Here is a 22,969-nt window from a genome sequence, read left to right on the forward strand (position 1 = left end):
AGATAATTATTCATTCTTGAAGTAAGTAATTTAGGTACCCTATGCCTAAATTTTTTTTTAAAATGAACTCTGAATAAGACTGAGAAACTCTAAAACAGCAGAACTTTATTTATAGGCATTTAAAAATGTCTTCAGAATTTGTTTTTGTTACTCCAAGCTTTTGACTGTGAGTCTAATAGCTAAAGTTACCCTATCAATCATTCAGTAAATATTTATTAAGTACCTACTCTGTGTCAGGTACTAAAGACACAAACAGAAAAATGAAACTGTTCCTGCCAGAGTAACTATCTGGCTAACTCCATAGTAATGTTAGAATATTTTGTTCCTTTGTGCACATAGTAATGTATTTATTCCATTAGTTCATAGGCTCTATTTTGTTGAATTGTAACTGCTTGGATTTAGTGTACATCCAAATTTGATTCAAAGGAATAAGCAGAATTCTTCTTAGAAAATTTGAGTCAAAAGTTCTGATATGCTAAAAAGCATTCTTAGTCATCTCACAATGAGAAGATATGTTTCAGATATGACAGGAAACTTTATTTTCAGTTAAGTAAGTATGTGTATAACATAATTCTGAGTTATTTTACTTAATGAGATAAAAAGTCCTGTCATACTGTATATATCGTAGACCATAATAATAGTACTTGAAAAGTAAATTGTAGCACAACTAAAAGTTTATACGTTTTGCTATGAAAGAGTTTAACAGTCATTTCCGTTTCCTACCCAAAAATAAAGAGCACAGGTTTTAGATTTGGTATCAAAAGACCTGACTGGTTTGAGATCTTGTTTTTGCCACTTACTACTGTCCATGTAGCCCTTGGGCAAGTCATATAACTTAGTCTGTGAAATAAGGAAATTGAATTCAGTGACTTCTGAGATTCTTTAAATCCTATTGTGTAACATAGATGTGGTAAATGGTCAGTAGGGAAGGGGTATAAAGGGGTAGTAGGTTATTAGCCATGTTTCGATTCTTTCTAATGGATGTATAAAGACAGCAGCCACAAGTAACTTTTATATGAATAAGACATACAAAAACACATATACATATATTACATGTGGATCATATAAACAGATATTTCAGATCACTCACTAACTAATCAGTCATTAAACCAAGAAGGGAAGAATTATGGCTAGCATGCTAAGAAGTCAAAACTTCATTATAAAGCTCTTTGATTTAAATGGATGTTTAATAAATATCAGCCAAGCTAAAGTGCAGACAAAGAAAATAGTAAGTTAATATGAGCTTGCTGCACCCTAAATTTAAGAAGTGTTTTTTAAGAGAAAATTTTCAGAAATTATAGAAATTAAAAGCAGCATGCTATGTATACTTTTGTGATTTTATACACAAACCCACTAATTCATATAACATTTGGTAAAGCATCAACTTTTTGTGGCACACTCAGATTCTCTAAGAACCTGATGAATTTCTTTTGAGAGAGAAGTAGCAGCCCAATCTAGCTCAGCTGTACTCAATCTGAGTTGCTTTCCTACCTACAAACCCTCACTTCAAAGCGAGGAACATAATGTACAATTTTTTAATGGCTCTAGACCCAGGCACTCAGACTCTCTGTGCTCTGAGCCTTACCTCAGTGTAAACACCTAATCAAGATTGCCTGCGCTTCAACAATAGCAGCCAAATGCAATTCGAGAACCACAAGCCTTTGAAGTCCTCACTGCAAAGGCCGGTTTTCTAGTCTGGGATAATGACATGCCATGATTGCTGTCTTTGTTGTATCTTTTCAGTAGAGAAGCAATTATAGGCCCCAATTTAACAGAATAGACATTACACAGCTTATGATGCTCAAAATGCAATTTCATTTGATCATTTTCTCAATTTGATTGGTATTAATAGAATAGTTCACAAAAAAATAGCTGGCAGAGGTTGTGTCCCGTTCCACTTTCAAAGAGATAATGTAGAAGTATGCTTTAGTTGCCCAGAAACTATCAGTGCAATGATTCAGTCAGTGAGTTCCACCAAAACAGCCTGTGAATGAAAAGATTGTATGTTCCATTTTCTCAGGGAAATGAAACTTATGATGGTGCTCTCTAATTTATTCCAGTTTCTTCATTGCTAGTTAAGATAATATCTCCAACAGAATATATATTAGGAAAACTCTACAAATTTACTAGGCCACAAAGTCCTCCTTACTATCTTGGATTTTTCTAACAGTTGAACCATTAAAGAATCAATACTAGACCCAGAAAGATCTATTTGCCATGTTAAGATTTCTTTTTACTGGCTACATAAAGATACAGCCAGGAGCAATTTTGATATGAATAAGACACAAAAAGATGCATGTGTGCATATTACAGATAGACACCTAAAGTTACTCACTAACTTACTGATCTGTCATTATATCAAGAAGGGAAGAATTACAGACATGATGGCATACAAATTTGAGATTAATTTACAATATCATCCTATCTTAAGGTAGTATTTAATTTATTCTCTCATAGCAAGTTAATATCATATGGTATTTCATAGTCTTTTTTATTATAATATCATATTCTTTCTTACAATCTTTTTAGTGGCTTATAATCCCAACATCAATTTTCTCCTTCAGATAAAAGTGATTTGTTTTCCTCTGGGCCTTCTGATATCTTGTTTTGGTAGGAGAAAGTGAGGAAGAGATGGTATCTTTTAAAAAAATCATTGTGATGATTTATTTAAGATTCAATTTTATTTTATTTTTAGTTCTAGATTCTTTCCCTCTTCTCCTACCACCTCACCTGCCGATTCATAAGGCAAGAAATGTAAAACTTATTGCAAATATGAAGTCATGCAAAACAAATTTCTGCATTACCCATGTTTAGGGCAGGTGGAGAGGAGCAGGAAGATAAGAGGGAGAAAGATACACACACACACACACACACAACACACACATACATTTCAATCCACACTCCATCTTTCTGCAGATAGATAGCAGTTTTTCATCATTAGTCCTTTCGGATTATGGTGGTTTATTGTGTTGATGAGTTTTACAATTGATTATCTTTTATTATGTAAAAAAAGATAATGATTTTACTGTGTATATTGTTCTCTTTGTTCTGCTCACTTTACTTTGTGTCATTTTATATGTATTCCCAGGTCTTTCTAAAACTATCCCCTTTATAATTTCTTAGAGCACAACAGAATTCCATCACATTCATATATAGTAATTTGTTCAGTCATTCACCAATTAATGGATATCACCTTAGTTTTTAATTCTTTGTCACCACAAAAAGAGCTATTATAAAATTTTGTCTATATGGGTCCTTTTCATTTTCCTTTGATGTCTCCAAGGATAGAGACAGTAGTAGTATTATTGGATCGAAAGTATGTACAGTTCAATAGCTTTAGTGGCATAATTCCCAAATTGCTTCCCAAAATGATTGGACTAATTCATATTACACCAACAGTGTATTAACTATACCAATTTTATTTTTAAGCTTTTAATTTTCAAAATATATGCATAACTAGTTTTCGGCATTCACTCTTGCAAAATCTTGTTTCAAAATTTTTTTCTTCCTCCCTTTCCTCCACCCCTTCCTTAGATAGCAAGTAATCCAATATATATTAAACATGTGCATTTCTTCTATACATATTTCCACAATTACCTTGCTGCACAGAAAAATATCAAAAAAGAAAAGAAATGAGAGAGAAAAAAAAAGGCAAGCAAACAACAAAAAAGATGAAAATACTATGTGTGATCTACACACAGTAACCACAGTCCTCTCTCTGGGTGTAGATGTCTCTCTCCATCACAAGAACATTGAAACCGTCTTGAATTACCTCACTGTTGAAAAGAGCCATATCCATCAGTATTGATCATCATATAATCTTATTGTTGAGAACATTACAATGTTCTCTTGGTCTACTCACTTCACTTAGCATCAGTTCATGTAAGTCTCTTCAGACCTTTCTGAAACCATACTGCTGGTTGTATCTTACAGAAAAATAATATTCCATAACATTCATGTAGCATAACTTACTCATCTATTCTCCAACTGATGGGCATCCACTCAGTTTCCAGTTCCTTGTCACTACAAAAAGAGCTGCTACAAACAGTTTGGCATGTGTAAATCCTTTTCCCTTTTTTATGATCTCTTTGGGATACAGGGCCACTATAGACACTACTGGATCAAAGATTTGATAGCCCTTTGGGCATAATTCTAAATTGCTCTCTAGAATGGTTGGATCAGTTCACAACTCCACCAACAATTTATTAGTGTCCCAGTTATCCCACATCCCCTCCAACATTCTTCATTATCTTTTCCTGTCATCTTAGCCAATCTGATAAGTATGTAGTGGTACCTCAAAGTTGTCTTAATTTGCATTTCTTTGATCAATAGTGATTTAGAGCATTTTTTCATATGACTAGAAATTATTTTAATTTCTTCATCTGAAAATTGTTTTTGACCATTTATTATTTGGAGAATGGCTTGTATTCTTATTAATTTGAGTCAATTCTCTTTATATTTTAGAAATGAGGCCTTTTTCAGAACCCTTGGATATAAAAATGTTTTCCCAGTTTTCTGCTTCCCTTCTAATCTTATCTGCATTGGTTTTGTTTGTACAAAAAATTTTAATGTAATATAATAAAAATTATCCATTTTAGATTTCATAATGTACTCTAGTTCTTCTTAGGCCATAAATTCCTTCCTTTTTCACAGATCTTTGTTCTTTTAATTTTTTGTTCTTCTAATTTGCTTATAAGTATACCAATTTTCCCATACCTCTTTACCATTCATAGTGTTACCAGTAAAATTCCAAGAGACAAAATTTCCAGGAATTAATAATTAGTGTATTAACTAGCCTAGCCAATAATCGGATAGACAGTAGTTTCTCTTAGTAGCCAAAGATACTTTATAACCAGGCTACATTCTCAGCTGACTTCTCCCCCATGAAGAAAAAATGAGAGAGTTCATCTCCTCATTAGATGTCCACCAATCAGAATTTCACTTGTCAGGTGAGTTCTCTGTCAGAGAAAGTACACACTAACATAAGGTGTTTCAGTCTCCCTTGGTATTTGCAGAAGTAGGTCCTACTTGTTATCCTCATTTATAGTTTAAGAAAGTTAAAGTAAACAAAAGTTAAGTGACTTGTCCAACATCATACATCTAGTAAGTGTCTGAGGCTGCATTTGAACTCGTCTTACCAACTACAGACCCAGCACTTTATCTCTTTTGCTATCATATCTGCTCAAAAACTGTATTTGTTTTATAAAAGAATTCTGGCAGTGTACTTTTCCTAAATATTGAAAAATAATTTATGAAGTACTGGTTAGAAGTTTAATAGAATTCTTCCTGTGATTCCGTCAGGACCAAATTTTTTTTTCTTTGATAGATCCTTTACAGCTAAAGCTTCTTCCGTTTCTGAGATTGAATTACTTAAGATCTCTGTCTGGCTTTCTTATAATTAAGGTATTTTGTACTTTTGAAGGTAATCCTCTTTTTTTGTGTGTTCTTGGTTTTAACACATAACTGTGTGCAATGGGTTTTTGTTATTTGTTTCGTTCTAGTATGGTTGTAATTTTATCTTATTTTTTGCTATTTTATTAATTTAATTTCTGCCCTCTGCTTTTTAATCAAGTTAACTGAAGGTTTTTCAATTTCATTAGTCTTTTCAAAGAACTAGCTTTTAGTTTTTATCATTGCTATCATTAGGGGGTTTTTGGCTTCTAATTTATCCATTTTTCTTCTTGTTTTTTGAATTGTCTCTTTTCATGATTATTTTAGGTTTATTAGCTTTCTAATTTTTTAATGCACATTTACTTTATTAATTATTTTTATATTTGTTTGTGTATATTTGTAGGGATATGATTTTTCTCCTCATGACTGTTTTTGCTTTATCTCAAAATTTTTGGCATGTTGTTTCATTATCATTTTCTTTTTCATAATTATGATTGACTTCTATGATTTGTACTCTGACTCATTAATTATTTAGGATTTCATTATTAAATCTCCATTTGAGTCTGTGTTTTTTGTTTGTGGTCACCAAACCAATTATTTTTATTCTGTTATGGTTTATAAGTGATGCATTAACTATTTCTGACTTTTTACATTTGTTTGCAATATATCTGTATCCTAATATATGATCAGTATTTGTAAAAACATTCCATATGAATGTAAGAAATATGTATTTTTTTTTGCTATCCCATTTAGAAGATGCCATAGGTTGATTAACTCTAATTTCGCCAGCAATTTGTTCAGTTCCATATTTTTCCTTTTGTTTATCTGTGTTATATTTACCTAAAACTGAGGGAGGGATATTGAAGTCTCTTTATCACTATAGTGTTACTTTTTCTGTCATCTTTTAGCTCAGCTAATGTCTACTTGATGAATTTAGATGCTAAGGCATTTGAAGAATATAAGTTTGATACTGATATTGGTTTGCTGTTAGTGTTTCTTTCAATATATTGTTTAATCTCCTTGTTTATGCATTTGGGGAGAGAGGAAGATATTTGTTTTGGTTTTGGTTGTATGGTTTGTGCATCCTGCTGTTTTTAGATTGACTTTATGCATAGTATATTTTTTTCTCATCACCTTAATTTTATTTTATGCATGTATTTTGTCTTTCAAATATGTTTCTTATAAACAACAGATTATGGGACTTTTTTTTCTTATCAAGTATGTCATTCTTTTTCATTTTAGTGGAACATTTAAGCTATTCACATTTAAAGTTATGAGTTATGTTTATTTTTTCCTCAATTTGTCTTTAATATTAGATTTTATCCAAATCATATTTTCCCTCTGCTATTATAAACATTTTTCTTCAGTTATTTTGGTTTATTCTTTTTCAAGTTGGCCATATTCCCAGTGGATCCCAATTCCCCACCCTACACTTGATTCTCTCTTCCCATTAGTTTTTCTTTTCTCTTTGCTACAAAGGGAAAAGAATAGCTAATGGGAAGTTTCTACAGTGGGAAAAGTTTTTCTTTCCTGTTTTTATCTGGTTATTTAATTTTTCCCTTTTTTCCTTCTCATTCATTTGAAAGGCTTCCCTTTTTTCCTCCCCTTCAGTTATCCCTATTTATTATTTTTACATTTTCATTTTTGCGCCCCTTTCCGAGAATCTTTCTTTCTCTTCATCAATTTTCTTCTTTCTCTTGTGGACTCTCATTATCTGGTTCCTGTGCCTTATAAATTATCTAGTCTCCTTCAACTTTCTGTATTCCTCATGGAATCATAACTTTCAAACTATTCCATTCTAGAATGTCTTTTGGCAGTCTCTGTCACTGCCTTGTAGAGTTTGCACCTAGGACCCCCTTTTCCTGTATGCCTCATTCCAGAACAAAGCCAACTCACTCAGGTGACAGAGAAGACACTGCCCCAAGTTATGACTTCACCCCCACCTTCCAAACTGTCCCTAATTAAGCAGCCCAGTGATTGCCTTCTTTTTTCCATTTGCCTGATATAATCTTCCTGGTTCCTCGCCCTCCCATTCTCCCAGGAATCAGTTGCCCCAACTTTCTCCCTCCAGAGATAGGACAAGTGGTCTTTGTTGTTTGGTAGTTTCAGTCATGTCTGATTCTTCATGACCCCATTTGGGGTTTTTTTGGGTAGAGATAACTGGAGAGGTTTGCCATTTCTTCTCCAGCTCATTTTACAGAGGAAACTGAGGCAAAGAGGATTGAGTGTCATGTCCAGGGTCACACTGTTAGTGTCTGAAATCAGATTTGAACTTAAATCTTCCTAATTCTAGACCCTACATTCTGTTCATTGTACCACTCTTTTTTTTTCTCTTTGATGTGGGAGCTCTGGATTTTGGTTATGACCTTCCTATGACCTCTTCTTTTGGGTGTTCTTTCAGGAGGTGATTGGTGTACTCTTAATTTTATTTAGCACTCTGGAAGTTATCACTTATGAATTCTCCAGCTATAATGTCCACGCTTTTTAAAAAAAAGATTCTGAGTTATCTGTTCTTTCTTTTGTAATATCTCTAGGACTCTAATTTTTATTTTATCTTTCTTTTGCTGATTGGGTGTTTTCTTTGATTTGCTCATCTTTCCAGCTTTTTAATACCTCAGTTAGGATTTTGTGCCATGGCCATGCTCTAATCCCTGATGTTTTTGGGTGGGTGGTTGGCCTTATTTGTTCTTGCCTTGGATGTACATACCAGGTTCCACTTCCCAGACACTTGTGGAATCTTTGAAGTTCAAGGTTCATGGGCCATGTTTGGCATTTCAAGAAAGAGTGTTAAGGACTTCAGACTGGTCTAAAGGTGTCCTAGTCTGAATTCTGCCACATTATACATATTGCTACTCTCCAGGGCTTCTAAGGGTCCCATTCTAGGGCTTTAAGACCATCCTAAATCTCTCTTGAGGGAGCTTTTCAGCTCTATGTATTCCTGGCTTATCTCCAGTTACAGTCACAGACTTAAGCATTGTTTTCTATGCTAGCTGTGACTTTGTTGGCAGACCCTTTTCCTGTTGCATATTGGCTTCTGACTGGCTTTTTGTATAGTAAGATTAGAGAACACACTTGAACTCAAAAAGATAAGTTCAGATACTGCTTTAGATACTAGCTGGGTAATAAGACCCTTAACTTCTCCATGGCTATTTCCTCATCTGTGAAATAGTAATAATAATGCCAGTGTAAAAATGCTATATAAATGCTAGTTTGATATCATCATTTTCTTAATCTTCATCATCATTTTCCAGAAACAGAGCCTTGCAGCTTATACTGGGAGATTACCCTTGGCTGCCGCAAATTTGTTGGCAATTCCCTTTCTAGTTGGCTCTAGGCTTCTGACTTGCTCTGTTCTGTTCTTCTGGGCTTTTTTTAAAGTGCCTTTTAAAAAAAGTTTCTCATTGCATTTATTGATCATTATTTTATCTTACATGGACTTTTATGATTTTGCTAGAGTAGGTATGTGGGAGTTGAATAGTTAGTTCCTATTCAAGCAACCATCTCTGATAGTGTTGATTTTAAATGGTTTTTCAAGGAGTAGTGATTTCAAGAAAAGTATAGCCAGAGAGGGTAATGACTGGGAAAAAAAGACTGAAGGGAAGAAGGACTGAAGATCACAGTGAGATTAAAGAGTAACTTTGGAAGAATAGTAAAACATAGAAAGAGAAAAGATTATGATTAGATTTATTAGAATAAATTCTTGAACATAAAAGTGTAAGATAGAAAGTATGCTCATTCTTATGTGAAGCTGAGATGGAATGGAAAAAGAGATCAAGAGAACTGAATAGTTTGAAGATCTGAAAAGTTTGAGTATTTGAAGGAACTTGGTCAGACAGATTAAAGTTACCTGAAGGTCAAAAGTTGGGATAGAAAAGAATAGTGAGAATCAGGCACTGAATTCACTCACTGAGAAAGAAAGAAGAATGTGCTCAGAAATTGGTCAATAATAGCTACCAAAATCAATACATTTGGATAAATTGAGCCTCGGAAGGAAGAGAGATATTACAACCAATAAATTAGGGAATCTGAGTGAAAGAGGAGCCACTACAAAAGTGAAACTGTCATCTAGGAAGGGCCAAGTCTCAATGGGTGCCAGAAGATGGAAGGAGAAAAAGAGGAAGTTGTTTGAGATGAAGGAAGTTTACTGATTATGGGTAGACATTCTAGAAGACACAGTGGGAGAGGTGGGCAAATATGTAGTAGAACATTGGGAGAATAAGGTTGGGATAGATGTGAATGAGGTATCAAATAATTCAGATAAGAAGGGTTCTTCATAGGATGCATAAGTTTAATTTCCTTTCATTCTGATTTTCAGGTCAATATAAATATTTAACCATCTGTGCCATCAATTAGAATATCTATTTTGTGACCAAAATAATTAAAGTAAACATTCAAATAGAAATTAGAATAGAATTTTTTAATTTTTCTTTCTTTAGTTCTTTGAAATCTTGGCCACATTGAAGGATAAGGGAAGAGACAAATCATCTTCACATCACAGTGATGGTGCAGAGATCACCAAGGTTCACTGGGGGAGGGGGGTATGCCATAACTATTGTTTATCTGAAGGTCTTTTGTGGTATAGTGAAAAAAAATAATTGATTTGAACTCCAGACCCTGGTTCTGTAGCTTACTTACTACCTTGTGAAAGCCATTTTACTTCAGGTCTCAGGTGATCTAGATGATCTCCAAACCCCTTTTACAGCTTTAAATTCTGTGACTCTATGATCTTAAGTTTCTCATATTTTATGAATTAGTTGGGAAACATGTACAATCAGATACATTTATAAAACTGTTTTTACTATACTCAGATGCTTGTCATTGTAAAAGGAGCCATAAACTAGAGGTCAAATATAAATCATTCCTTACTATTCACCATTTTATATTCAGCTAAAGAAATAGAAAGGCAAGTTTGTGAAATTTAAAATAATTTCAAGGAGGAAAACAGATAATTCTCTAGATAACAGAATCAGTATTCAAATTTATTTCAGTAGGCTTGAAATATGCAAAACTAGCAAGATGAAATTTAAAAGAGATACATTTAAAATCCAATATCTTGTGCTAAAAATCAATGAGTTTTTATAAAGAAAGGCAGCATGATATAATGGAAACAGCATTAGAATTCAACTGATAAGGGACTCAGGTTTAAAACCCTCCTTCTTCTACTTAATATCTGTTTGACTGTAGATAATCAAGTCCAGACTTCACTAATTTTCTTCATCTCTAAATGGGGATAATAATACCTTTAGTACTATCTAGCAGCATTGTTGTAAAAAGCAGATGAACTAATACACATAAGTATTCAGTAAACTCCAGTGGCTTCCTGTTCTTTGTAACTGTTCTCCTTTGTGCCTTTCTAGTCAATTTACTCCTTACTCCCTTCTATATACTTTATAATCCAGTAACACTGGCCTCAGGACATTCTATCTCCCTACTCTTCTGTAAAGAGTTTTTCCTATTACCCTTAATGCTAGTGTCTTCACTGAGATTATCTCAAATTTATCCTGTATATATCTTGTTTGCATATAGTTGTTTACATGTATTCCTTCCATTAAATTGTAGCCTCCTTAGAAGCAGACTATTTTTACCTTCTTTGTATCCTCAGTAATAAGCACAAGACCTGGCATATAGCAGGTGCTTAATAAATGCTTGTTGATTTCATTATTTCAGCGTATCCACCCTGTAACAACTTGAAAAGCAAACCCATAAATTTCATGGAGTGGAAAATCTAAACTCTTCCTCTGCAAAAGCGAGAGTTTTTCATCCTAGCCAGCCAAAAGCACAATCTGATATATTCAGTAAGGCAAACCCCACCAGACACCTTCCCAAAGAGGGAAAACACAAGTGATGAACTACCTGTATGGCTCATGTGTCATGGATCCCACAGAGTTTAGTATGGAATGGCTACATAGATAACATCTAAATAATGAAGAGGAAATTAAATGAAATTTATTTAAATGTAATTTAAAAATTCCTAGTTAGTATGACTGATCATCAGGACTTCATGATGATATCTGTTCTGCTAATCCCTGACAAACTTTATCTTCCCCAACCTCACATCCTACTTTATTTTTCCTTCTGTCTCCCAAATATCCTTATTTGTATTGTTTATTAATCTCAAAACTAAGTATGATATTTGTTCTTTTTAGGGGAGGATTCTGGGAAGATGGCAAAGTAGGTGGGTAAATTTCAAGCTCTTCTGATTTTCCCCACAAATAGAACAAATTTGTGCCTCAGGGTGAACATAGACTCATGAAAAATCAAGAAGACTTGCAGGAGAACAAGGTCCTCCTGATCCAACCAGACAAGATCTGAAAAAAGATCCAGAGCTGGGATTAACCCAGGTGAAGTGCAAATACCTCTGGGCTAGCTCCACAGAAACACCTAGTGGAGAGCCCTGGGGCTAGCTGGGTTTGGCTGGAGCCTCAGCAGGAACCACAGGAATTTTTACCTCCTGGACAGGTCAGAGTTGGGGTCTGAGTCTGGAAAGACTGAGAGAACCTCTACTGATTCAAAACTCCAGACCCAGCTGTGATGCTGAGACACGGACCTGTGGAGAGAAGGAACCAGTGTACCTATGAGGATAGAGGCAGAGGGGCAGGATATATGGGCATTTGCTAGAGGATGGAGCTCTTGGTTTGGGATTCCTGGTCAGAGGAGAGAACTGAAGTGAAAACAGAGTCACCATCCCCCCAACCAAGGATTAGAGGTGTTTATCTTAATACCTCTTCTTTAAAAAAAAAAAAATGAGCCAGCAGAAAAGAACCCACCCTACTCTAGAAACCTACCATGGAAACAGGAAAGAATGAGGTGCATCTTTAGAAGAGGATACTGTAGTAAAAAAAAAAAAAAAAAATGCTTCCACCCCAAAGAATAACATAAAATGGCTCCTTGCCGAGAGAGAATTTATTGAAAAACTCAAAAGAGAATTTAGAAGTCAAATGAGAGATATTGAGGAAAAACTTTAAAAAATTAAGAAAAACAAGATGATTACAAAAAAAATTAACCAACTGAAAAAGGAGATAGTCTTAAAGACAAAAATAACTCATTGAAAATTAGAATTGGGCAAGGAGAAGCCAGTAAAGCTATGAAAGACCAAGAAATAACAAAATAGATTATACAGAATGAAAAAATAGAATAGAATGTGAAACATAAGAAAAACGACAGATCTAGAGAATAGATCAAGAAGAGAAAATATAAAAATTATTAGAATGCCTGAAGGTTGTGACCAAAAAAAGGGACTGTGATGCAATAATACAAGAAATAATCCAAGAAAATTGTCCTGGAGTGATAGAACCTGAGGGGAAAGTAGAAATAGAAGAAAAAAAAAATCCACATCACCATCTCAGTGAGATCCTTTATGGAAAATACATAGTGTGGTGATCTTCTTTAAAATATAAGAGTTCTCTCTGGGAGAGAGGGTTTCTCGGGGAGGTTTTCTGGAGGCAGCCTTAGTTTCAATTGAAATGAATAATTACTCCAAAATGCAGCCAGCTGGTAAAAATGCAAACGTTTATTTTCTCCTTCCAAAATAGCCTGGTTAGTTGAGGCCTATCTCTCTGCTTGGTTCTAAGAGCCCTTGCAGTTTTGTCCTTGGCTTCTGCCTCTGCTTTCTTCAGCCTCCAGCCAGCACCAAGGTAGAAGATACAATGAATCTCTCTTGCCTCGAAGAGAGGGCTTGTGCGCTTCCTCCCAGAGTGCTCCTCTCCGACCCCATTCAATATTCCGGAGTAAGTCCCTCAAGCTCTAAGAGCTTTCTCTATATATATGATCTTGCAAAGGTTAACTCCTCCTTCTGGAGAGAGGTCTTAAGGAAGGTGTAAATTCGGGTATCTCATACTAAACCTGAAATCTCCCAAATGTGTGAACTCCATTGAGTACTTAAATACTTATGAGCTCTCTAAAGGTGTGAACACAAGCATTATTTCTATCAGTTGTACTTAGTACCTTGTTTCAAGTTCTGGCCCAAAATATCTCCTAAGATCAAATTAATCATATTGAACCATGCCAAATTAGATAATTATTGTCTCTATCAACTCCAATGGCTTAACAATTTGTAAAGATTCCAACAACATAGGAGTATTATTGCGAAATTTTGAAATCATCAGAGCAAAGACAACATTTTGCAAGAAACAAGAAAAAAAAACAAATATGCTAGAGCTACAATTAAAATTGTACAAGTATTATCAGCACTCATAATAATATAAGACCGCAAGTCTTAGAATCATATCTATCAACAATCAAAAGAACTAAGCCTTTGGCCAAAAATATCATACTTAGCAAAGTTATCTATAATGTTGAATGAGAAAAAATGGACAATGAACTTGGCAGATTTTCAGGACTTTCTATCAACCCAACTTAAACTTAATAGAAAACTTAGCATATAAGAACCAATATCAAAGGTCAGTTTCAAGGAATTCAACATGCATAAATTGTTTATGGTTTGTTTTACATGGAAATTTTGTAGCATATGTTTAAGATTGGCATTAACAATATAACAGATCAAAAGCTTGGGTCAGGGGTAAGGTAAAAATAGTAATTATGTTTTACAAATATGAAATACAAAGGAAGACTAGACACAGAGGCATTATAGGGTGAAGGAAGGCTCATAGTTGTGAAAACCTGCTCACAGCAGGAATGGGTTAAGTAGGCAACACTACATATATACTTTAAAGGGTATAATATTCTCCAAAAACCTGTAAAAAATAAGGGGGGACGGATGGGTGGACAGGGAAGCAAAAGAGGAGGGAAGACATATGTGGGGGGAGGTTAGTTAAGTAATAGCAAGGCAAGTTAGGGATAGAATTAAAGGATAGGCAGGAATAGGAAAGATATGTGTGTCTATGTTTGGAGGTATGTGTGTGTGTATGTATATATGTATGTATATATCTACATATGTATATAGAAATATATCCTTTCTTATCTATAGCCTGCTTGGGAGTGGGAGTTGAAAAGGGGGAAAAAGAATAAAAGTAAAAAAGGTGCACAACAGAGAACAAAAGAACCATTTACAAAGAAGTAAAGAAACAATGGACACTTATGAATGTAATTTATTCTACTAATATATATTTTTCTTCAACAACAATATTTGTTGTTACAGATTTTGAATTCTCCCTGATGTTCTGCTGAGCACATGATAATGTTCTCTCTTTTTTTTTTTTTTGTATTCCCTTTGTTTTTCTTATCAAACATTAGGTTACTTTACATTATTTATATGTATATATTGTATACCCAATCTGTTTTGCTGATCAACCACTCTGCTGCTTATTGAATTTCAGTTATGTCAGTCTCTCCAACCGCATTTGAAATTTTCTTGGCAAAGATACTAGTGGTTTGCCATTTCCTTCTCTTATTCATTTTACAGATGAGGGAACAGAGACAAATAGAATTAAGTGACATGTTCAAGTTCACACAGAAGTAAGTATCTAAGGCTGGATTTGAACTCAGTCTTCCAGGCTCAGGCCCAGCACTCTATCCACTGTAATACTAGGTGCCAAGTGACACAATGGATAGCTGTGCCAGGCAGACTCATCTTCCTGAGTTTCCTCAGCTGCTGGAGAAGGAATTGGCGAACCACTCTAGTATCTCTGCCAAGAAAACCCCAAATGGGGTCACAAAGAGTCAGATGCGATTCAACAACAAAATTGAGGCTTAGCTACCTGATGAAAGTAGGTAAATCTGGAGTCATTATTTCCCCATTTATCAGAGGGGAAAGATAAATATTTATAATACAAATAATATATATTATATAATACAGATAATATATTATTGCATGCTGGCATAAATAAATTGGGGATTAGATTTATATGATGCCTTCAGGCACAAAGAAGCTTTTTTTATTCTTTAAATGATATCTATCTTTTCATGCCTGAATTTGAAACATAAACTGAAAATAAAAGTCTATGCTGTTTAGACATTTACATTACTTAAAAACTCTCAAGAATTTTTAAATATTTTAAAACATTTTTGTGTATTTGCTGATATAAGAAAAAATACCAGTAATAACAATAATAATGATATCTGACATTTATGTAGCACTACTGTGTATCAGGCACTGTGTTAAGAACTTTAGAATTTGATCCTGACAACAACCTTAGGAGCTAAGTGCCATTCTTCATTTTACAGAGGAGGAAACTGAAGCAAACAATAGGTGAGTGACTTGCCCTGGAACACAAAAGTGTCTGAGGCCAGATTTGAACTAAAGTCTTCCTGACAAGATCATTGCTCTAATGCAACACTTAGCTGCCCCCAAATTCTTTTTCATTCTCCCATATCCCCCCAAAAATGAATCATGTATACTCACTGAGTGTACTTTCTGACTGTCTTTTCCTTAAATCTTTTTAGTCTGGCTTCCATCCCTGCCACTTTAATGAATCTATTCTCCAGTGGCTTCTAAATTGGCTAAAAGGTCTAATTCAGTGACCACTTTTCAGAATTTTTGTTATCTTTTGACACTGCTAACCAGTCCTTCCATTCCACCTACATGACATTGTTCTCTTCAGATTCTTCTTCTAGCTTTCTGGTTGTTCTTAGTTTTCACTTATTTCTCTTATTTCTTCTACCCCTTAAGTGTTACCATCTCCCAAGGCACTGTCCTACAGATTTTTTACTTCTTTCTCCACATCAATCACATCAACTTCTAGGGCTCCAACTTTCACCTCTCTACAGACATCCATACTGTTATTTCTAGACTTGACATTTCCCCTAAGCTGTAATTCCACATTTTTCACTGGCATCTACATATCTATATCTGGAGGTTCCACTGATACCTCAGATTAATTATATCCAAACTATAATCCATCATCATCTGTCCTAAAACAGCCACCTCTTAACTTTCATATTTCCATTGATCTTCCAGTCATCCAGACTCAACTCCATTCATGATACCTTCATTGCTTTTTTCTGCTAGAAATTATCCTTGAATTCTTCATAGTATTGGCATACCTTTCCTAGGCATTTAATTATCTTATAATATCATGTAGTTTTTGTTATTTCTGTTCCTCACCCTTCATTGTTTATTTTTAAGGGCAAAGATTCTTTGTATCCCTAGCAGCTTGAATGACTTGAATTTTGAGGCAGAGGATCTGAGCTCTAAAAATCAATTCTTCTATCTCCTCTATGACTTTAACCTAGCCATTTAATTTCTCTTGATCAAAGTTTCTTAATCTTTAAAATATGAGACTTGGACTAGGTGAACTAAGTTCCTTTGCAGCTTTAAATCTATGATATTATCCTTACATGCCCTTATTAATTTTTTTAACTTTAATGGTTCAATTGATCACAAGTTCAATATAAATTTTAATAATTTAATGAAACCGCTAAAAAAAATAAGGTAATGCAACCTTAGGTTTAATTTGTAGAAATAATAACATTTAAATGAAAGTAAATAGTAGTTTAACTACTGTGTAGGTCAAACTGTATTGGTAATTTTTAAATTTCTATTTCTGAGATAATAAGGAAGTTGGACAAACTAGAAGATGTACAGAGAAAACAGCATCTGGTGAAGGATATTCACTTAGAAAATTCAGTAAATATATATATATATATATATATATATATATATATATATAGTGTATTTTATATATATATATATATATAATATACTATATATATATTAAGTGCACTCTCTAAAGTTTGTTGAAATTGGAAAAGATGACAGAAAATAGATAGGTAATGTTGCAGGGGTTCTTGGAAGACAGACACACTAAGATACTACTTGTGGGATTGTGGATTAGTCCAGCCATTTTAGAAAGCAATTTGGAATGGCGCTGCATGTTTCAGATATCTCCTAAGTACTGCCATTACACATTGTCATACCTTTCTGAAAATGGACTTTCTTGCTTCTTCTACATGGGGAATTGCACCAGCTTAGCATACTAATACCTGCTCAAGCCTTCCACCCCTATCTTCTAAACCTGTAATGGGAATATCAAGTTATATGTCTCAGAAGTATCTCAAAATTGAACTGTCTAAAACATAAATCATTATCTTAACACTCTCAAAACTCCCTTTTGCTAAATATCCTTCTGTTACTGTCAAGGGCACTACTGTTCTTCCAGACACTCAGGGTCACAATCTCAGTGTTATTCTTGATCTCTCATATATCTAGTGAGAAAATCTTGTCATATCTTTTCCCATAACATCTTTTGAATATGTTCTCTTCTCTTCATTCACAAAGCCAGTGTTCAAGTTCAGGCTCTCATCACCATCTTCTGAACTATTGTAATAACCTCTTATTTGTTCTCCCTGCTACAGATTTTTCCCTCTCTAATCCATCTTTCACGCTGATGCCAAAGTGATTTTCTTGGACTATAGGCCTAATTGTGCCATATCCTGACTCAGTCGGTTCCAATGACTCCTTCTTAACTTCTGGGTCAAATATATCTATTGATATTTAAAGCTCTTCATAACAGTTTAAAGCTCTTCATTCCTATTTTTCTAATTTTATATTCTTTCCCTCCATGTATTTGAAAGTCTGATCAGGTGGGCCTCCTTGCCTATATCTCCTTGGTAGAGATGTTGTCTCCCTCCATCTTGCTGTCTTTGTACTGGTTGTCTTCCATACCTAAAATGCTATCCCTCCTCACTTCTTAGAATCCCTGACTCTATTCGCGGTGCAAATTAAATGCCTCTTTCTACAGAAGATCTTTTCCTAATCCAGCTGGCAACAACTTCTAATCTGTTACCTTCCATCTACTCTATGACTAGACCTTTTATATATGTTTGCTTTTCCCTTTAAGATAGAAGCTCTTTGAGGCCAGGAAGTATTTGATCTTTGTGTCCCTTAGTTCTTGTTGTTTGTTGATAGTAGTATGTGGTGCACTAGCACCTTCTGGAAGAAGACCAGTGACATCATGAAAGTGCTGTCTTGCTTAGCATGATGCTTCACAGAGCATGAGTGTTTAATAAATTCTTATTGGTTAGTTGGTTGGATAAATGAAAGACAGTTGAAAATAGAAACTTGCCAGAGATTGTCTTTTTAGAATACATAGAGTGAATCCTTGTGACTTCTAAGAATAAAATGAATAAAATTAACATATTCTATCTGTTTTACCTTTTCAGATCTCCAGCACTGTCATGACTAACACAAAGCCTGAGGAAGCTGAAAATCCTGTTGCAGATGCTGAAGACAAATGGCATCAGAGAGCCCAGATGTTACAGGTTATTTGTTCTATAAAATTTAAATGTGTTTCAGAATATAATGAATCTAAAATATTTTGTGGGCTATCTTTTTATCACTTCAAGAATTATTTTTATACATCAAATATCTATTCATCTAGAAGGAAACTAATAATTCACATTTTAAGTATATATAGCTTAAAAAAAAAAAAAAGACCACAGAGGAGTATAACGTTTGTTTTGGAAAACTCTCTTGACTCCGTACTCCTACCTCAATCTAAATTTTTTTTTGTAATAGGGACTGAACCTTTGAATAATTTTCTCTCCCTCCCTCTAACCTTCTCAAATTTATATGTAGATTCCTAAAAGTTATGTCTCCATTTTTTTAATCTGGATCTATGATTTCATTACTATGGGATGTTTTCAATGTGGAAACTCCCTTCATAGACATGCATCTATATCTTATCTGTCAATTATAGCTTTAGAGATTTGCCTAGAGGTTGAGAAATTAAGTGACGTGCTCATGGTCACACAACTAGAATGTTTCATATCTATTAAATATTACTACAACCTGGTTTAGAAATGAGATCACTTTAAAAAAAAAAAGAAACAAAGAAATGAGATCACAATTTTGGACTTTGAAAGTACAAAGCATTCTTAAAAAAGAAAACTCAAAGATTTTTACTGAACTTGTGAATACTTATAAGGCTTCAGTAGGTGATTTCTTCTTGAATTTATATATTAAATCTACATTTACTGACCAGGTTTTATCATTAATTAAGAGAGGAAGCATTTTTTTTGACATAACCCAGAAAATGGAATATTTTGTGATAGAAAGGCATTTTGGAATAGTAAAGTGTTGGAGTAAGAGCACCTACTTGAATTTGAATCCCACTTCTGATTCTTACTAGATATTTGATGATAGTCATTATTAATTTCTCTTAGCCTCAAGGAAACTGAGGCTAAAATAGGAACTATAATTGCAGCGCTATTATATAGGGTTATTGAAAGGATCGAATGAAATAACATGTTAAATATATTGCAAACCTTTGATCCCTATATATACATTCCATTATTAATATTATTATCATTATTACTTGTTTGACAGCCTTCTTATATTTGTAAAATCACAAATGATTCACTTGTCATATCATAATAACTAGTCCATTTTGTTACTTATCATAAAAAAGTTCTAAAAATAGTACAATTAGGATTTTTAAAAATGAAGGAAGACAAAACAACATGTCTATTCAGCCCCACTCCCACCTCCCTTGGAAGGCTTTTATTCCTGTTTTCTTAGATTACACAGTGGAACCATGTGAAATTATAGTATGCAGTGTTCACAAGTTTATTAATTCTATAATTTAAAAAATAACAGGAATTTTCAAAGGATAAAAGGACTCAATTAATAGTAATAACTTACATTTATGTCTGCCTAAAGCTTTACAAAATATTTTCCTTACAATTCTGTTAGGTGTAAGAAAATGCTGGTTTCTCATAATAAGAACCAACATTTACACAATTCTTTAAAGTTTCCAAAGTACTTTATGTACATAATTTAACTTAAGGCTATGGTCCTTTGAATAAGTACCACAGAGCTCATTTGCCTCATTTTACTTGAAGAAGCTGAAACTTATAGAGGATCAAGGATTTTAACATAACCACATGGCCAGCATGTTGTGGGAACAGAATTAAACACAGCTCTCTCTAATGTCAAGACTAGGTTTCCTCACTACTTCTCCTACACATAGAGAAGTCCATTTAAAAAGTCACATAAGAATGACTTTCACAAAGAGGAAAACAAAATTGAGACTTTTTCTTATATGTATTTCTAGTACAGTACTAAATTTAAAGAGGAAAGAAATGACCTAGATATTAAACCTAGAAAGGACAACAACAAAGGTATGAAAAAGGTTCCCAGACCTGCCATGTATAGTCCCACCATTTGTAGGCTTTGAACTCTTCTGTGCTGCTGGTGCTAGGCTCTGGAAATACACAGAGGAAATAGACTCTGCTCTCAAGGAACCTTCTGCATGCAGGTGATAGTTGAAGCCATGGAAAGTGATGATCATCAGGAAGGGAGCATTGGGAGATAAGAGTAGACAACAAATAGGCCTCTACCCCTAAAGAGCTTCTAGCACATCAAGAGAGAAAGGGAAAAACAAAGAGATAAGAACAGCTATATATGAATTCCTGAGATAAATGATAATCCTAAAATTCTAAAAACCTCTAGAAGAGATTTCACATTTCATACACTCACTAACATAATACAATATTTAATTACTCTTATTATTAAGAAACTATTCTTTTCAGCTAAGTTAAATTTCCCATAAGACAGCTGGTCATTTTCTTTACCATCTTTCATATATATCAATCTAAGGTCTTTTCTTCGAGCTACGGAGTCTCTGTTCCTTTAATTACTCCTCATAAGTTTTTCATTCTTTTGGTGCTCTCCCCAGAATGTCTTTTAAGTTTTCTGCATCTGCCTTTAGTGTATAGCCTTTAGACACAGAATTCTTATTGACCATTGCCAAAAGAAATTAAGTTCAATTCCACAATTTATAAGAAATTTTCCAAAGATACCAGAGATATAGAGATTAAAAACAACAGTCTATATGCCCTTTGACCCAGCAATACCACAACTGGGACTGTTGAATGATAACTTTTTATATATTTAAAAGGAAAAGCAATTTGTATATAATAGATTTGCAATTTTGTATGCAATCATATTTTTCCCTTTTCTACTGTTATCAAAATGCTTACTTTGTTTCTTAAGTTTAGAAGAAAACAAATTTTTAAGTACTTAAATAAATATAAACAACACAGTCTGATCTCAGAGTTTATAATCTAGTAGAAGGAATTAGGCATAAATATAAATAACCATAATAACGGTTAAATAAAATGCACAGGAAAAGTAAAATAAAGTGCTTTGAGAGATCAAGAATGGGATGGCAGAGCTGAAAAAGAGCAAGTAAAAATCATACAAATGGGCAAGAAGGCTGTCAGTCATTCAACAGGTATTTATTAAATGCCTGCTGTTTGTCAGATATTGTGCCAAGCACTGGGAATACAGAGAAATAGTCCCTACCTGTGAGGAGATTGGACAGATAGGTTAAGGAGATATTGTGAACAGCTCTGAATAGTAGGCTAAAGAATCCACATTTCATTCATTGGGCAAAAGGGGAGTCTCTAAGATTTTTGAGTTGGGGTTGTTATAATCAGAGTTATTCGTTAGAAGGATTACTTTGGCAATGTTATGAAGATGGAGGAAATGAAAGTCTGAGAAATTATCAGCAGTCTCACAAAGAGGTGACAAAACTAGTTTTAAAATGAGAAAACTATATGATCTCTAAAACACATCTAAAGTTGCCTAACAAGGAAATAATGTGATAATCTTTATATTAAACTTTTCATTAAGGGATCTCAAAGATCTTTTTAAAAAATCCAAAGGGAACTTCTCTAGGATTTAATAACTTTTCATCAATTAACTAGATTCCTTTCACCATTGATAGATAGGCTTCCTCTTCACTCTCTATATTGCGTTTTCCTGACTGAATCAAGAGGTATAGTTAGTTAATAATGTGGTACTCTAAAATATCCTAAGATTATAAAATGAGAATTATAAACCAAGCTTAAAGTAAAAAAATTTATTATTAATTTAATATTAATTTAAAAATTGAAACAAAAAATTGAAACTGACCCAGAACTCATTTTATAGTCCATAACTCATTACAGTTACAATTGTAACTATACTAACAATAGGATTCTGGCAAATAAATTAGAACCATAAAAGATTAAGAACATGTTTCTGTTTTAAGGCAAGTGAACATTTTACTTTACAATACCATGTATGTTCTCTACTATCTGGGGGGGAGGGGCAGAATCTTATTGACAAATTATCATCTTGGCACTAGGAGGGAAGATTCCCCATTGTTAAAGCTGTTGCCAAAATGTCCTGCCCTTGCTCTGTGTTAGAAGTTAATACCTACTACCATTAAGCCGTTATTTCTGAGTGCATGTAGTATGTAGTGACTGTAAGTGTTGATAACAAAAGAACCCTAGTGAGACTGGGATGAAATGGAGTATTTCAATGCTGATGGAAATTAAATGGCCTGAGATTGGCTTTGTATATTAGCTTAAAGGAACCCAGGTCTTGCCACCTAAAGAGTGACACCTGATGCCTTAATTGTAAAATAATAAAATCTTCAGTAAACCCTGTATCTCAAGTAGGCTGCTTGGAAGATGTTTAAAATCTTATCAAGGCCCTAACCTGTTTCATTTTGAAAACGTAAAATACCTTCTTAAGGCACTTATATTTGTGTGATCCAAGGCTTTAACACTTGAGACAATTGAAGTTTCATAAAATGATGAGTCCTTGCCCTCTGTTGACCAAGCACCCTGTGAAGAGCTCTATTGTAATCCCTATTGTAGTTAGAATGGCAGTAATAACAGGATTTAAATC

General features: G+C 34.0%; 1 protein-coding gene across 5 annotated transcripts in view; it reads left to right on the forward strand.

Annotated features, from left to right (window-relative positions):
• JHY (junctional cadherin complex regulator) overlaps positions 1–22,969 on the forward strand; it is a 110,017-nt gene that overhangs the window by 58,678 nt on the left and 28,370 nt on the right. For all 5 annotated transcript variants that reach the window (XM_031960180.1, XM_031960179.1, XM_031960178.1 and 2 more), the window contains exon 4: positions 18,451–18,549. In XM_031960180.1, coding sequence (XP_031816040.1) covers positions 18,451–18,549 — 99 coding nt within the window. The remainder of the gene's footprint in view (positions 1–18,450; positions 18,550–22,969) is intronic.

This window comes from Sarcophilus harrisii, chromosome 3 (genome assembly GCF_902635505.1).
Source record: "Sarcophilus harrisii chromosome 3, mSarHar1.11, whole genome shotgun sequence".
NCBI lineage: Eukaryota > Metazoa > Chordata > Mammalia > Dasyuromorphia > Dasyuridae > Sarcophilus > Sarcophilus harrisii.